The sequence below is a fragment of the Geotrypetes seraphini genome, chromosome 5, assembly GCF_902459505.1.
Source record: "Geotrypetes seraphini chromosome 5, aGeoSer1.1, whole genome shotgun sequence".
NCBI classification, from domain to species: Eukaryota; Metazoa; Chordata; class Amphibia; order Gymnophiona; family Dermophiidae; genus Geotrypetes; species Geotrypetes seraphini.
The window spans coordinates 71,532,917-71,549,599 of NC_047088.1; the positions used below are offsets into that span (position 1 = coordinate 71,532,917).

The following is a 16,683-nucleotide window of genomic DNA, read 5'->3' on the forward strand; positions in this document are numbered from 1 at the left end:
TTTCTCATAAGGAAAGCTTACCCATAGTTATGAAGGAAATTCTGACACTGTCAGCGCAAAGCACTTTAAATTATTCTTACTTTTACTCTACAACTATTCCTCACTTATCTGTTCAGTTGCTGTAAAGTTAACATCATAATAAGAGCTGTTAAAAATAAACTGTCAAGTGTTCAGAATAAAACCTTAACAAAGAATTTTATTTTTTATGAATTAAAAAAAATGAAGATTTTTTTAAGCATTCCTAGTATCAGGCACATTGTGGGTTGGGGATGAAAGGGCTTGAAAAAAGGGACCTACTCAAATTTTACATATCCAATGCACACATTTCATAAGAATATAAGAGTTGCCATACTGGGACAGATAGGTTCATCAAGCCCGGTATCCTGTTTCTAACAGTGGTCAACCTAGGTCACAAGTACCTGGCAAGGTCCTATAAGGGTAAAACAGATTTTATGCTGCTTATCCTAGAATAAGCAGTGGATTTTCCCAAGTCCATCTTGGTTTACAAACTTTTTTTTAGGATTTTATCCAAACCTTTGTTTGTTTGTTTTTATTTAAAGACTTATAGCCCGCCTAAACCTAAGCAGGTTTCAAAATAAATACAAAGTTAAAACAATAAAATCCAAAACATAAAATACTAGAACAATATACTGATCTCTCTTATTATATCCTCTTTATCCCTTTAGCCACTGCTTTTCGTTCTCCCAAACCAAAGACCTCTACAAAAAGAGCTGTTTTCAAAAGCCTTTTAAATCACTGATCATCATTAATCAGTCTCAACAGGCCAACATAATCATCATTCTCTGGCAATGAATTCCAGAGTTTAATTAGACATTGAGTGAAAAGATTTTTTCTCCAGTTTGTTTTAAATCTACTACTTAGTAGCTTCATCAAATGCCTCCTAGTCCAAGTATTTTTGAAAAAAGTAAATTAGTGATTCATGTCTACCTATTCCACTCCACTCACTATTTTATAGACCTCTATCATATCTCCCTGAGTTGTCTCTTCTCTAAGCTAAGGCACCCTAGCTGCTTTAGCATTTCCTCACAGGGAAGTCTTCCCATCCACTTTATCATTTTTGTCACCCTTGTCTGTACTTTTTCTAATTGCGCTATATCTCTTCTGAGATGCAGCAACCAGAATTGCATATAACATTTGAGCTGCAGCTGCACCATGGAGTAATACAAAGACACTATAACATTCTCATCTTTGCATTCCATTCCTTTCCTGATAATTCCTAACATTCTATTCACTTTCTTAGTTGCCACTGCACACTGAACTGAGAGTTTCAATATATTATCAACCATGACATCTAGATCCTTTTCCTGGGCAGCGACTCCTAATGAGGCATTCTGTATTACATAAGACATGACAGTATTGGAGCTCGAGTCGTCTTTTGTCAGCTAAGTCCTTGAACGTGCCTCTGGGTGACTTTGCCCGTTTCTAAACCTGAGCTGTTCTGTGAGGGAATTTTTTGCCAGTGAAAGTATCAAAAGCAGTTTCGATTTATACCTTTTGGTTCTATACTGCTACATTAGTCTGAGGCTTTTTTTCCCTCTTTTTGGGTGCATGCTGGGTTTGAAGAGGGGGGTACCTCAGTGCCACGATCACACAACATTTTGACTCATTATATGAACATATTATATATTGTGCGTCCACATATAATTTGTTAACACATTAGAAATATACAAATATCTCTGTGGCATACATATACAGGAGGTGGGCATCTTACAACAGAATGGAAGCTCTAGAAAGAAGTGACACAAGATGATGAAATATTTCTTTATAGAAAAAGGTGGTGGATGTGTGAAACAACTTCCCAATGAAGGCAATAGAAAAGACAACTATATGTGAATTCAAGAACACATGGGGAAGCATGCTCCAAGAACAGGGATCTTTATGAAAGAAGTGTTTATAAATAAATAAAAGATTTTAGAGCGTAATAGCTGATATAGACAGATGGACTGGATACATTGTATGGTCTTTATCTGTCACCATTTTCTATGCTTCTATGTTTAAAAGCAAGGTAAAATTACATATTAATGTTAATCTAATAATCTTTTACGGATTCCTTGAAGGAGGGTTTGTGTGTTCTTAGCCCACTGTGTTTATTTGCTCACAAAATCTTTATCTTAACTGTCTAAAAGATTCTAATTTCTGACACGTTCATACTGTTACATGTGTTCAGCAATGTCCTTTTAACTATTAAGTACCTGAAACACAAGCCTGAGTTGATGGAGCGATTATTCTTTCAGGCGATTCTGATGTCCGGTACCAGCTGGAGGCCTCTCCTTTCTCAGGGAGACTAGATCTTATATGAGCTGTGTAACAGAAGAAAGACAAAGTCCATCAAGAATCATCTCTACAGAAATATTACCCGACTCCTACAAGGATCACACCCCATTTACCTTCCTGTACATCTTGCACTTCCTCAAGAAACCTTAGGCACTTCTCTTCATCAGGGATTTCAAAGAGGCGCTCTACTGTCCATGGATCACCTTGCACCCGAATCCTACAGCCAGCTGAATAAAATGTTTCAAAACAAAGACAGACCCATGAACCAGTGCAGGATAGTAGCCGAACACAGAGCTGAAATATCCAGAGACCATGCTTCCACTGCTACTCTTCACTTTGTCCCAAGGACTTTTAACAAACTGCTCAATTTCCTTGTCAATTTGGAAAGCTAGCTACTTAGGAAATAGTGCATACAGAGATTATGTACTTACACAGATATACACACAGAGATTATGTACTTATCCTGTGGACAATTTCTTAGACTTGAGAAGAATGCCAACAACCACAGAAGAATAGCCTTTGTGTTCTAAGGTTGTGCGCTCAAGAGCCATGCTGTAAGAGCAAAGCAACTCAGATTCTCCATGGAAACTGGCCCCTGCGTAAGCAGGTCTGGATATGTGCACAGCTGAAGGCCGCGACCCTTGTGAAGACACATCAGATCTGTGCCATCAGAATGACGCAGCCTGAATGGACCGCGATCCACTGAACAACTTGCCTATCATGGGCCAAGGAGGAAAGACATACAGGAGAATCTCCTGAGACCACGGCTGCACCAGAGGGTCAAGACCCTAGCTTCCAGGCTCAGATCTTCAAATGAAGAAACGATCTGCTTTCTTGTTCTTTGCCGTTGCCATGAGGTTGAAGCGGGGCCAACCCCAGCGCCGCACTATGGCTCGGAACACCACCGCGGACAGGGCCCACTCACTCAGAATCAGAGTCCGTCTGTTGAGAAAGTTGGCTTGAATATTGACGACTCTCACCACATGTGCTGTTGATAGTGCCTAGGGTTGTGACGTTCTACCCACAGAAACAGAAGGCGAGCTTCCTGAGCCAGAGGGGGTGCTCTTGGTCCCTCCCTGGTGATTGACATAGGCTACTGCCATCACAATGTCAGAGAAGACCCTGATCACTTGGTCCTCCAAAGACTTCTGCAATTGCATCAGAGCCAGCCAAATGACTCTCAGCTCCAACCGGCTGATTGACCATTTCTTCTGAGAGGGTGTCCAACTCCCCTGGATGGGACAACGACTGCAGTGGGCTCCCCAGTCCCGAAGGCTGGCATCTGAAATCACCACGATCTGGAAGGCAATCTGCAGTTGAACACCCCTGAAGAAGCAACTGCAGGAGAAGCAACAAAGTTATGCTGACCCAAGCCTTCAGAGTCCACGGAAGACAGGTCTGTAAAGCGGAGCCCAGCGAGAATAAGATATGCTGAAGAAGATGCATGTATGCCCTTGCCCATGTCACTACATCTATTGTAGCTGCCATGGACCCTAGGACCTGAAGATAGTCCCACGCTGAAGGAGCCCGCAGCTCCAGATGAGACAAAATTTGGGCACACAGTTTCAGTATGAATGCTTCTGGAAGATAGACACGACCAGCAGCCGCGTTGAAGAGAACTCCTAAAAATTCCAGCAACTGCGTGGGCATCAGCATGCTTTTTCTGTAGTTTACAATCCAACCCAGGTCCTCCAGCACCTGGATCACCTGATCCACTGTGCTCTGACTTTTGGTCAATGAGGGAACCCTGATCAGCCAGTTGTCCAAGAAAGGGTGAATCTGCAGACCCATTTTTCGCAGGTAAACTGCTATGACCACTATCAGCTTAGTGAAGGTACGGGAAGCTGTTGCCAGCCCAAAGGGCAGAGCCGATAACTATTAATGCTGTTCCAGGACGTGAAACCGAAAGAATTTGCAGTGGGCTGGAAAAATTGGAATGTACAAATAGGCTTCCGTGAAATCCAGCAAGACAAGGAAAACTCCCAGGGCCACTTCTGCAATGACCGATCACACTGTTTCAATGCAAAACCGTGGAACTTTGAGAACTGCATTCACGTGCTGATGATCCAGAACAGGCCTCCAATCTTCAGAGCCTTTTTATAGTATGATAAATTATATAGAGTATCTGCCTGAGCCCAAGAGTTTGGGCAGCATCAACTCTATAGTTTGAATATCCAACAAGTGTTGAACAGTGGCTTGAACCTTTAGCGCCTTGTCCAGCTGACCCACGGGAGTCCACAAACCAGTCCGTCAGAGGTCAGGCAAATTCCAGCTTATAGCCCGACCGAATAATGTCCAAGACCCACTGGTCAGACAAAATGTGAACCCAGGCGGACAGAACACTGAGAGTCTGCCCCCTATCTGAAGAGAGGTATCCCCTCAGCCTGGTGTCATTGCACCTTTTAAGTAGAGGGTATAGGATGGGAGGCGGAAAGTTGGGATCGCCTGTAGCTGGCCTACCTGGGCCAGGAGCCCTCGGAAAATCTCTGCCATGTGGCACTCGCATACAGTTGGGATCACCTGGAGCCATGAAAATTAGTGACTAGAACCTCTAGAGGTCCTGGGTCTGCTGTTAGGCAGGGTCTTAGGGCAACGGTCCACCACAGAATTCATGAGGTCATCCAGGCCCTTGCCAAACAGTATCTGCCCCTTAAAGGGAAGTCAAGCCAAAGTAGCCTTGGAAGTGGAATCACCAGTCCATAGCCTGATCCAGAGCCTCCCAAGGCAGAAACGGAGTATGCCAACACCTTTGCCAAAACCTGCAGAAGGTCATACAAAGCATCAGCAACATAATCTGACCCAGCCAAAAGAAGTTGATGAGGAGGATCCACAGCCTCACTTTCCAGCATGCGCAGTCAAGAGAGACAGGTGTGTATGACAAAGGAAGCTGCCGAAGCAGCCTTCATGCTTAAAATAGCAGCATCAAAAAGTCTCAGGAGGACCACATCCACACGACGGTCCTGCATATCTTTAAGCACCATACCACCTTCACTGGGTAGAGAGGTGCGCTTAGTCACCTACGCAACCAAAGAATCCACTCTAAGTTGTTGGCACTCCTGCCAGAGAATACAAGCGAGACATGGCCCACACTATCTTAAGAGCACCTTCAGGAGAATCAAATTGCTCTGAAATCAGAATGCTCATATCAGGGTGCCAGGGAAATGTGAAAGACTGCAAGTGCACACCACAAAGCCAGGAAGAAGTGGTGGACGGCGCCGTCTGAGTGACTAAATTCAACTTCTGCAAAGACTCCGAAATAAGATCTGGTAAAACCGCAGACTTAAATACTGTAAACGTAGAATTGTGGGATCATTCCCAGGTTCCAAAACCCCAGAGGGATCTGCAGATCCAGCACACAATCCCTGATCTCCTGTCCCGGGAAGCACTGTGCCTGTAAATAAGGGGTCATCATCATCAAGATCCCTCAGATCAAGATCAGGTAGTACAAAATCAGCAGCTGACTGAAATGAGGATGTGTTGATAGAAGCTATGCCACTAATAGACACATCTGAGGCAAAGTGGAACGGCTCAGGGGAAGAATGCTGGCTTTGAAACTCATTCCACAAATGTTTCATAAATTCAGAGAAAGCCTCTGGCTCCTGGGGTGTAGAATCATACTTTGATGACTTAACTTTGTGTTTCTTAGGTTGTGGAGGCTACGCAGCCAGACGCACAGAACTGGTAGCCGTGCCAAGTCATGAAAATAAAGAAGGCCGCCTCACCAGGCTAGCCAAGCATTTGGTCACCTGCTTCAACATGGGAGAGGTTAAGCTGGACACTGCCACCTATCCCAAGCATGCCACACAGTGCAAGAATGATCTTGCCCTAACCACATCCACTTTTAGTGTAGGCGCTTTGGGCTAGGTGCCTACTTTTTATAGAATCAAGATTTTCAAGTTAGACACCTAACTTTCAATTAAGTCCTATTAAAGTTGATTGTGAACTGTTCAATGCCAATATTGGCACTAATTAAGTCTATTGTTCAATTAAATTCGGTGCAGTTATTTACTACAGTCTCATCCAAAATCCTTCTACTCAGTCATTCTAACTATGTAGTCAAATACTCAAGTCAGTAAGTGGCCTGAGGCATTTGGTACCAGAATATATACAGGCAGTCCCCGAGTTACAGACACCCGACTTAAGTATGACTCGTACTTTAGAACACAGTTGTGGCTTCATTTGATTTCACCGAGCAGTATTTCCAGTGGTATAGACTCTTACACGTCTCTAGTAGCAAATTTAGGAATGATGCATGGCCACATCAAGAACAGTGTGTGGTTGTGCATGCTGTACCTTAGAAGGAACAGGTAGGGACAGTCGGCCCTTTTGTCAACCAAGAATCTTAAAATCTACAAGTTGAGTTACATACAAATCTGACTTAAGAATAGTTTTAAAAACATAACTTGTTCTTAACCCGGGGATGGCCTGTATTCTCATAATTGAGCTATTTGTATTCAAGTTCTACATCATTATTCAATCTATTTATGTAAAAAATAAAAAAGTACTTCTGCATAGTTTTGCAAAATTTGGGGGGACATAAGTTTGAAAATATGGCACATAATTCCTTGGCATAGGTAAGCACCATGGGGAAAAATCTCAAACAGGCAGAGAAACATCCTCTAAGTCAGGGATAGGCAATTCCGGTCCTCGAGAGCCAGAGCCAGGTCAGGTTTTCAGGATATCCACAATAAATATACATGAGATAGATTTGCATCTCAAGGAGGCAGTGCATGCAAATCCATCTCATACATATTCATTGTGGATATCCTGAAAACCTGACCTGCCTGTGGCTCTCGAGGACCAGAATTGCCTACCCCTGCTCTAAGACAATAATTGAACTCTATATTTTATCCATTTCAAGTGTTTAAAAGTTCAAATACTGCTCACTTGTGACTTTCCCAGATCCACATGGAGAATCCACATTATTTCTCTTTGTCTCAGATTACTCAAATTGAATAGCAATACCAATCCTCCTTCCTTCTACCCTCTATAAATTGTCATGCAAGTAAATGCCAATACTGTGAATCAATGAGACTTGACTAAAAATAGATCTATTTCATGTTCATCTACACAAAGCACATGGGGGATGCTCATATGAAAAGTGCTAAACTCGAATTTTCCTTCACCCTCTGAGCAAAAATGTGCTTGGTATATCCAGGCCTTATGTAATCACATTTCAAGAAATATAAATTTGAAGTCAATAGAAAAAAAATCTCAATGCTTCAGTGCCACAATCTGTGTCACTTATGGAATGGCAAAGGCACTTCAGTAGATTTCTAACCACTGCTTTAAGAAATTGCCAAACAAAGGTTTGGTATCAAACACCCCTCATATAACACTGTGAATGTAACGCCAGTTGGGCAATGTATGTGCATTATGAGGGAGTGAGGAAGAGCACATTAGGAAAAGTGACAGAGATGAGAACCTTGCTAAGCAGCAGACTCACTGTTTGTACGGATATCAATAAGGAGGGTTTCATCAGCCTCTGTAACAAAAGAAAGAAAAAGCGGATGTGCTAAATACCATATTCACTAGAAGTGATGGTACAATGTAATTTTTTTTGAGTGATGAGAAAGAAAAATTATGATTACTAGATTTAGGGGACCTTTTATTAAGGCGCGCGCTAAATGCTAATGTGTCCATTGCAGCTCTACACTCTAGAGGAACGCAGGTAAAGGGGGGACATGATTGAGACATTTAAATACATCACAGGACGTGTCGAGGTGGAAGACGACATCTTCTTTCCCAAAGGACCCTCGGTCACAAGGGGGTATCCGCTCAAACTCAGAGGAGGGAAATTTAATGGTGACACCAGGAAGTATTTCTTCACAGAAAGGGTAGTAGATCACTGGAACAAGCTTCCAATGCAGGTGATCAAGGCCACCAGCGTGCTTGACTTTAAGAATAAATGGGACATACACGTGGGATCCCTACGAGGGTAGAGTTAAGGAACTAGGTCATTAGCACTAAGACTTAATGGGGTGGGTCAGAAGAGTGGGCAGACTTGATGGGCTATAGCCCTTTTCTGCCGTCATATTTCTATGTTTCTATGGATGCATTAGCATTTAGCGTGCGCTAAAACGGCTAGCGCGCCTTAGTAAAAGGACCCCTTAATCTTTTAAAATAGTGATACTATTTTAGTCTCAGGTTCCACAGGAGGCTTGAAAACAGTATTTAAGCCACAGTGAATATATGTCAATATGCATGAGCTCCATCTGCATACATCACCTTTATTCTAGACATGTTAAAAACTAAACTTGTTGGGTGGTCCATGACAACCAGATCTCAGTATAGCTTTTTTATATAATCTCCTTGTGGAAAAAAAATCTAACTTATTTTCAGCTGGCTTGTTAGACCTGTATTCCATTTGTGAGTGAAAATACTGATCTGTTGTGAAAAGTTTTAAATGGCATAAACCATCAGCACTATAATAGAAAACTATTAGAATGTGGCTCTGACATCTGATTCATAGAACAACATTTTAAAGCTTACAGAAATACTAGAAAGCAAACAGGACAAATTGATGTTGTGCTTACAACGTGAATGTTCAGCAGCAGGATTCAGATAGACTTGAATTTTCTAAATCAATTGAGCCCACAAGTCCAAAGACAGGAAAAATCAATTAATTTGGGAATAACTCCTTGTAGGAAGGTTTTTGCTGTTGCAGCAGTGCATCTGCTGATAAGCTTCACCCCCCATCCACCAAGCCCATCCATCCATCTATCCATAAGCATGTTTCTGCACAGGAAGACAGGGGTAGGCAATTCCTAGGGCAGGGGTAGGCAATTTCAGTCCTCGAGAGCCAAAGGCAGATCAGGTTTTCAGGATATCCACAATGAATATGTATGAGATGGATCTGCATGCACTGCATCCTTGAGATGCAAATCTATCTCATGCATATTCATTTTGGATATCCTGAAAACCTGACCTGCCTGTGACTCTCGAGGACCAGAATTGCCTACCCCTGGCCTAGGGGCATATGAAGCAATAGAGAGGCTTTCATCAGCCAAGAGGAACTGGAAAAAAGCTGTGGCAAAAAGGGGAATCATAGGGAGCAGAAGAGCTGATGGGGATTCCAGATCTGTCACCAAGGCAGAGACAGATGAAAACAAGCAGCTGAAGAAGATGGCAAGAACAAGCAGATATGACAGCGAGGCCAAGTCTCATCAGCTGATCGCTGGGGAGCTGCAAACAAACATTAAGTTCTCTATGTCAAGCTTTTCCTCCAGTTGCAGCAGAGTAAGAATGAAGAGCAAACAGAGGTGGGAAATGGTGAAAAGAGTGATGGGACTGTGACAAAAAGAAGTAAAGGTGAGAGAAATGCGAAGAACAATGGGACATATACGCATCTTTCCCCCCTAAAAAACCCTACTTCTTCCATTCATGGCTCCTCCATACCACCAAAGAGCTGACAAAACACAAGACAGAGGTAAATAATATTCAGTTTGAAGGTAAAAATACTAAACTACATAAAAAAGATAAAGGTGAGATGGTTGATAGTCATATATATTTGGATTTTCAAAAGGCATTTGACAAAGTACTGTATATACTTAAATATAGGCTGAGAATTTGGGGCCCAAAAATGAGGGTATCTGCTTATATTTGGGTCAGTGCTCACATCCCCACACCCCCCAGACCTGTTAATAAAATTGAGGGAAAATTCATCCTCTGGGGCTCCTGCAGACCCTCTGTGGAATGTCTGGACAAACTGGGATTGGTATGTGGGATCTCTACATAGGGGAAGGTAGGGGTGGGTCATTAGTGTGGGCAGACTGGATGGGCCTTGGCCCTTTTCTGCCGTCAGTTTCATGTTTCTAACTGTGAGATTTCGCCCCCTAAGCATAGTTGCATTTTGCCTGAGCACCGCCTGCGCACTCCACGGGTTCCCCCAATGATATTTTCAAGGGTACCTGGGCAGAAATAGCAGGAAGACAAGTTTCAGAGGTCGAAGGCACAGGGTCCAGGCAAATTTTGCTCTCCTCGCGGGCCACAGCTTACATGGTTGCACACCCGACAGCCATCCACTGCAAACAAGGTATGAATCCATGATATCTTACCCTGGGGAATCCATCTGAGTGGTTTTCATGCAAAAACGAAGCTTGCAAGTGCTAAAAAAACCTTTAAATCAAAATCAGGAAAATACAGGATGGCTGCCATGGGTGCCGATTTTGACTAAAAATAGCCCGAGAAAAACAAAGGAAGCCCTCAAAAACAGCGATTTTAGGATTTTAGGGGTGGGGATTGGGAGGGCATGCAGGGAAACCCCCCAACCCTCTTTTAAGACCCCTCAAAATCGCTGTCAGCCTGTACTCACTGTGACATGTGCTGAATGGAAAAACACTGCACACAAAGACAGTCACACAGCCTGTGCTCGAGTCGACCCACTGGCAGATGAACCTGGAGTAAGCTCCCAAGCCCTGATCTGAAGTGCAGGCTGTCCTGAGGTTGTACTGACAGGCAATAAACCCCCTGGAAGCAGACTTTTCCAAAGGTCTGCAATCTCCCACAGTGTATACTTTTATTGTTCCTCACCTAGATTTGTGGATAGGCAGTTTATAAATTATTTAAAATAAATAAATAAACATCCACAGCACGAAGGTGAAAACCATGAAAGAAAAGACTGAAATTATACAAAATAAAACACAAGCAGAAAAGACAAGCTCCTACAGCCTGGTTTGTAGGAAGGAAAACTGATTCAGGAAGGGCCAGTACTGAGGTGAGAGGGGTGGAGCTTGTCTCTAGAATTTGAGCTTCCTACAAAGTTCCGGTGGGTACTGTATATGGAATTAACCCAATCATCCCGGAATAAAGTGGGATTGTGCAAGAACTGATGTACACTATCCCCTTCCACACACACGTTTCACCCCAAACACACTATTCTCTCCTCACACCCCCACATCTATATACCACTATCCACTCTACCAATCTGCAATTCACCACACCTCTCTTCACTGAGCCCCATATACTGTATAAACATATCCAAGCTGTCAGAGGCGAAAAGGGAAAATGCATCATTATGTCATGTAGCATGCACTTTACAACTTGATCTTTTAAAAGAAGGCATTAATCTCAGAAATCAATTTTGAAGGCAAATTCCAGAAGTCTCTTATTGGGAGAAATTGCCTGAAAACTGCCTATACCTTACCACTCTAAAAACTCGCAAAAGATTCAACAATATGCATAATTTCACCTGCAGTAGGAGCGGGCACTTCCAAGGGTGAAATAACACAGGTAGAATGCATTTTTAAAATGAATGTGTTACTTTTAATGGATTAAATAACCACAGAAAAAGTACCATATTTTCACGTAGATAACGCGCACCCGTGTAAAACGCGTACATGGGTATAGCGTGCGAAAAACACAAATTTCGCCCGCCCTGACTCTCCTCTGGCCACCCCGACTCTCCTTTCGCCTGCCCCGACTCTCCTCTCCCCCTTGAAGTCCTGTCCCCACCCTGAAAGCCTGATGCCCCCCCCGACATCCGATTCACCCCCCCCCCGCAGGACCGCTCGCACCCCCACCCTGAAGGACCGCTCGCACGCACTCGCACCCCCACCCCGAAGGACCGCTCGCACGCACTCCCACCCGCACCCCCACCCCGAAGGACCGCTCGCACCCCCACCGCCTCCTGACCCCCCCATCATGTAGAAGCTCCTACCGGTGTCCTGCTGCTTCCTCTTGGCGGTCCCGACTCCCCGACACGATCGGGGCAAGAGGGAGCTCAAGCCCTCTTGCCCCAGCCAACCGCGGCACCCCCGACACGATCGGGGCAAGAGGGAGCTCAAGCCCTCTTGCCCCAGCCAACCGCGGCACCCCCGACACGATCGGGGCAAGAGGGAGCTCAAGCCCTCTTGCCCTCCCGACTCCCCGACACGATCGGGGCAAAAGGGAGCCCAAGCCCTCTTGCCTCGCCGACTCCCCAACTCCACGACAATATCGGGCCAGGAGGGAGCCCAAGTCCTCCTGGCCCTGGCGACCCCCCCCCCCGCTAATTGTTCGGGCCAGGAGGGAGCCCAAACCCTCCTGGCCACGGTGACCCCCTACCCCCACCCCGCACTACATTACGGGCAGGAGGGATCCCAGGCCCTCCTGCCCTCGACGCAAACCCCCCCTCCCCCCACCGACCGCCCCCCCAAGAACCTCCGACCGCCCCCCCAGCCGACCCGCGACCCCCCTGGCCGACCCTCACGACACCCCCACCCCCTTCCCCATACCTTTGTGTAGTTGGCCGGACAGACGGGAGCCAAACCCGCCTGTCCGGCAGGCAGCCAACGACGGAATGAGGCCGGATTGGCACATCCCTCCCAAAGCTCCGCCTACTGGTGGGACCTAAGGCGCCTGGGTCAATCAGAATAGGCCCGGGAGCCTTAGGTCCCTCCTGGGGGCGGAGCTTTGGGACGGATGGGCCAATCCGGCCTCATTCCGTCGTTGGCTGCCTGCCGGACAGGCGAGTTTGACTCCCGTCTATCCGGCCAACTACACAAAGGTACGGGGAGGGGGGGTGGGGGTGTCGTGGGGGTTGGCCAGGGGGGTCGCGGGTCGGCTGGGGGGGGCGGTCGGAGGTTCTTGGGGGGGCGGTCGTTGGGGGGAGGGGGGTTTGCATCGAGGGCAGGAGGGCCTGGGATCCCTCCTGCCCGTAATGTAGTGCAGGGTGGGGGTAGGGGGTCGCCGTGGCCAGGAGGGTTTGGGCTCCCTCCTGGCCCGAACAACTAGCGGGGGGGGGGGTTCGCCAGGGCCAGGAGGACTTGGGCTCCCTCCTGGCCCGATATTGTCGGGGAGTTGGGGAGTCGGCGGGGCAAGAGGGCTTGGGCTCTCTTTTGCCCCGATCGTGTCAGGGAGTCGGGGGGGGCAAGAGGGCTTGAGCTCCCTCTTGCCCCGATTGTGTCGGGGGTGCCGCGGTTGGCTGGGGCAAGAGGGCTTGAGCTCCCTCTTGCCCCGATCGTGTCGGATGTCGGGACCACCAAGAGAAAGCAGCAGGACACCGGTAGGAGCTTCTACATGATGGGGGGGGGGGGTCGGGAGGCTGTGGGGGTGTGAGCGGTCCTTCAGGGTGGGGGTGCATGCGAGCGGTCCTTCTGGGTGGGGGTGCGTGCGAGCGGTCCTTCTGGGTGGGGGTGCGTGCGAGCGGTCCTTCGGGGTGGGGGTGCGAGCGGACCTGCGGGGAAGGGGGTGAATCGGACGTCCGGGGGGGGGGGGGAACTATGTAAAAAAAAATTTGTACAACGCACTCACGCGTATAACGCGCAAGGGTATGCGTGGTACGTAAAAACCACGTATAACGCGCGCGTTATATGCGAGAAAATACGGTAGATGCAAATTTCTACAGTTACCTTTCCCCAGAAAAATGGTCAAAGTGAAAGTACGACCATGTTTCCTGAGAATTGGTTAACATGCTACTGGTAAAAAGTAGCTATAGACTTTGGATCAAGACGGACATTTCTGAAAGTTGTCCCTATCTCTCGGGATATACCGATTTCACAGTGTGAACAGAGAAGAAAACTAATATAAATGGACATCCTGTAATTTTATCTTGAGAGGTAATGATTTCTGTGGAACTTCACTGACTGGAGGCAAAACCCTTTATGAAAGTAGGATAGAGAATAAAGAAGCAATGTATTAAGAAGGAAAAAACCTCATACCTTGCACACATTTAAAGTGGCTGCCAATTGGAATGATGTCCTGATCATTTTTATCCGGCACACAAGACTGGACAACCAACCTAAAAAAAAGTAATAAAATGGACAGATAATACAGGGAAATATTTGAAAAGTTTGAAACCTATGATAACCAGAAATTTCACTGAGCGAACAAAAAAGAGATACAGTAGAATCTCAGTTAACAGGATCTTAGTTAACCAGCACTCTCAATCAACTGACAAAAAAATTGCTGGTGGGGAAAAAAAGACCCCTGAAGTACTGGGGGCAGCGGTCCTGAGCTGCAACCCCCCTTCCCTCCCTCAAGCCCCAAAGAACTACAAGCGGCAGCAGGCCTTAGCTGCGAATCCCACCTCCCTCCCGATCTGAAGCACCAACATGGCAGCATCCTGAGCCGCAAATCCCCCCTCCCTCAAGCCCTGAAGCAGCTGAGAGAAGAACCTCGCTCCCTCTCGACCTGAAGTACCAGCACAGCAGTGGTCCTGAGATGCAAAATCCTCCTCCCTCCCTCAAGCTCCTTAGTGGTAGAAGTAGGTGGCAGTCCTGAGCCGTAAACCCCCTCACTCACTCTCTCCCTTCACTTCCTTACCCAAAGCGTAGCCGGTCAAACTGGAGGCAGCCTCAAAACAGGTTGCTCACGGCCAGCCCTGGCAGGGCCTTTCCTCTGATGCATCTTCGGGGCTTGAGGGAGGGAGGAGGACTTTGCAGCTCAGGACCACTGCCGAGCTGGTGCTTCAGGGCAGGAGGGAGGGGGGAAATGAGACTGTGTTAGACAAGGTTTTTAACACACTCTCAATTAACCAGAAAAACAGTTAACCGGTATCCACCAATCTCCGTGGGTGCTGGATAGCTGAGATTCTACTGTATTGTGATACAAGGTAGTCATATCCATAGCTTTAAAATATTTTCATATATTATCCTCCTGTGTACTTAAAGAATATAAGAATAGCCTTACTGGGTCAGACCAATGGTCCATTAAGCTCAGTAGCCCATTCTCACGGTGGCCAATCCAGGTCACTAGTACCTGGCCAAAACCCAAGGAGTAGCAATTTTCCATGCTCCCGATACAAGGCAAGCAGTGGCTTCCTCCATGTCTTTCTCAATAACAGACTATGGACTTTTCAGAGAAAGCGAGTTGGGTTTTCATGATAGCCCTAATGAATATGCATGAGAGAGATTTGCACATAATGAAGGTGGCAGGCATGTAAACCTGCCCCATGCATATTCTTTAGGACTATCCTGAAAACCTGATTGGCTGGTGGTCCTTCAGGACAGGGTTGGGGACCACTGGGTTAGACCATTGTCATGTTCTGTTTTTCTTTTCTTTTTGTTTTTTCCGATTAAAATAATACAAAAACCAAAGAATTCAGACTCTGGGTATAAGTCAGATGTGGCAATGTACTTGCGCTGCATTGCAGGGCTCCTTTAATTTTATCCAGAGGGATCTAGGGAATTATATAGGCATGACCAGGCAACACTCAAAACAATGAGAAGACAACCTTCAAGTGCTCTGTCTAAATCATATTTCTTCAACCGCCGATCCGCAGAAATTTCATGCCGGTCCACAGGGCCGCCCGAGACAGTGTTCTTCAGCCGCCGGTCTACGGTGCAATCGATGTGGCATTATCTTCGGGCCGGCTCCCTCTTCCTCAGTGCTGCAGTGCACAAAGCCACGGGCAGCAGCTCCTATGCGCGTCTTGTGCCTGAACCGGAAGCCTTCTCTCTGGTGTTGCAACATCAGAGGGAAGGCTTCCAGATGAGGCGCGGGACGCGCGAGGAGTCGCTGCCCGCAGCTTTGTACACTGTGGCAGTGAGGAAGAGGGAGCCGGCCCGAAGATAACGCCGGGGGTGGTATAAAATGGCCAGGCGGGATCAGGCCAGAAGGTAAGGCACAGCATGGAGGGAGGGAGACAACAAACGTAAGGAGAATGATTTTAGTTTTACATTTAGTGATTGAATTGTGTCAATTTTGAGAATTTACATCTGCTGTCTATATTTTGCACTGTTCTCTGGGGTTGTACTGCATGCAGTCTTGAATCTTAGGGTTTCGTTTGTATATATTAGTACTTTTAGTTTTTGGTCCTGTAATTGCATGGTAGGAATGAATGTTGAGAAGCATACAGTGTGCTTTGTGTAGTTTAATTTTGTGGTTAACCTTTATGTGTTGTTAATAAGATTATATTGTGTATGTGTGTGTATATATATGAAAAATGAATGGAAAAAGGTATTACAATTAGTACTATTATGGGGTGGGGTCTGGGGCAGAAATGGGCAGGGTTTGGCCCACAACTTAGCCCAGTGTTCTTCGACCGCCGGTCCACAAAATAATTTTTTTATTTCTGCCAGTCCATACATGTCAAAAGGTTGAAGAACACTGCTCTAAACCACAAAGAAGAGTTTCAGATTTCAAGTTTATTTAATTTTTGTTATACCATCTATCAAAAAGGTCTAAAGTTTACGGTTTACAATAAAATTAGTTAAAAAAAAAATAAAAACAGTATAAGTTACAGGCAGGGTAATAATCGACAGACAGAAAACAGGAGGGTTAAAGAGAAAGAAATACAATGTAATAAAAGAAATAGAGAGGAAGAAGGAAAACACAAAAGGGAGGGGAGGTTGTAGATTATTTCTCTCGAGGTATTTTCTCATACATTAAATGCATCTTTAAACAAGAGTGATTTGAGGTTTGATATGAACTTTATAATAGTGTTTTCTTGTCTAAAATGTTGGGACA

General features: G+C 45.8%; 1 protein-coding gene across 3 annotated transcripts in view; it reads right to left on the reverse strand.

Moving 5' to 3' along the window:
• Window positions 1-16,683, reverse strand: part of OCRL (OCRL inositol polyphosphate-5-phosphatase) — a 140,296-nt gene that overhangs the window by 109,995 nt on the left and 13,618 nt on the right. For all 3 annotated transcript variants that reach the window (XM_033944920.1, XM_033944918.1, XM_033944919.1), the window contains exons 3-6: window positions 13,935-14,014; window positions 7,742-7,780; window positions 2,409-2,522; window positions 2,214-2,321 (exon numbers count right to left, since the gene is read on the reverse strand). In XM_033944920.1, the coding sequence (XP_033800811.1) occupies window positions 2,214-2,321; window positions 2,409-2,522; window positions 7,742-7,780; window positions 13,935-14,014 (341 nt within the window). The remainder of the gene's footprint in view (window positions 1-2,213; window positions 2,322-2,408; window positions 2,523-7,741; window positions 7,781-13,934; window positions 14,015-16,683) is intronic.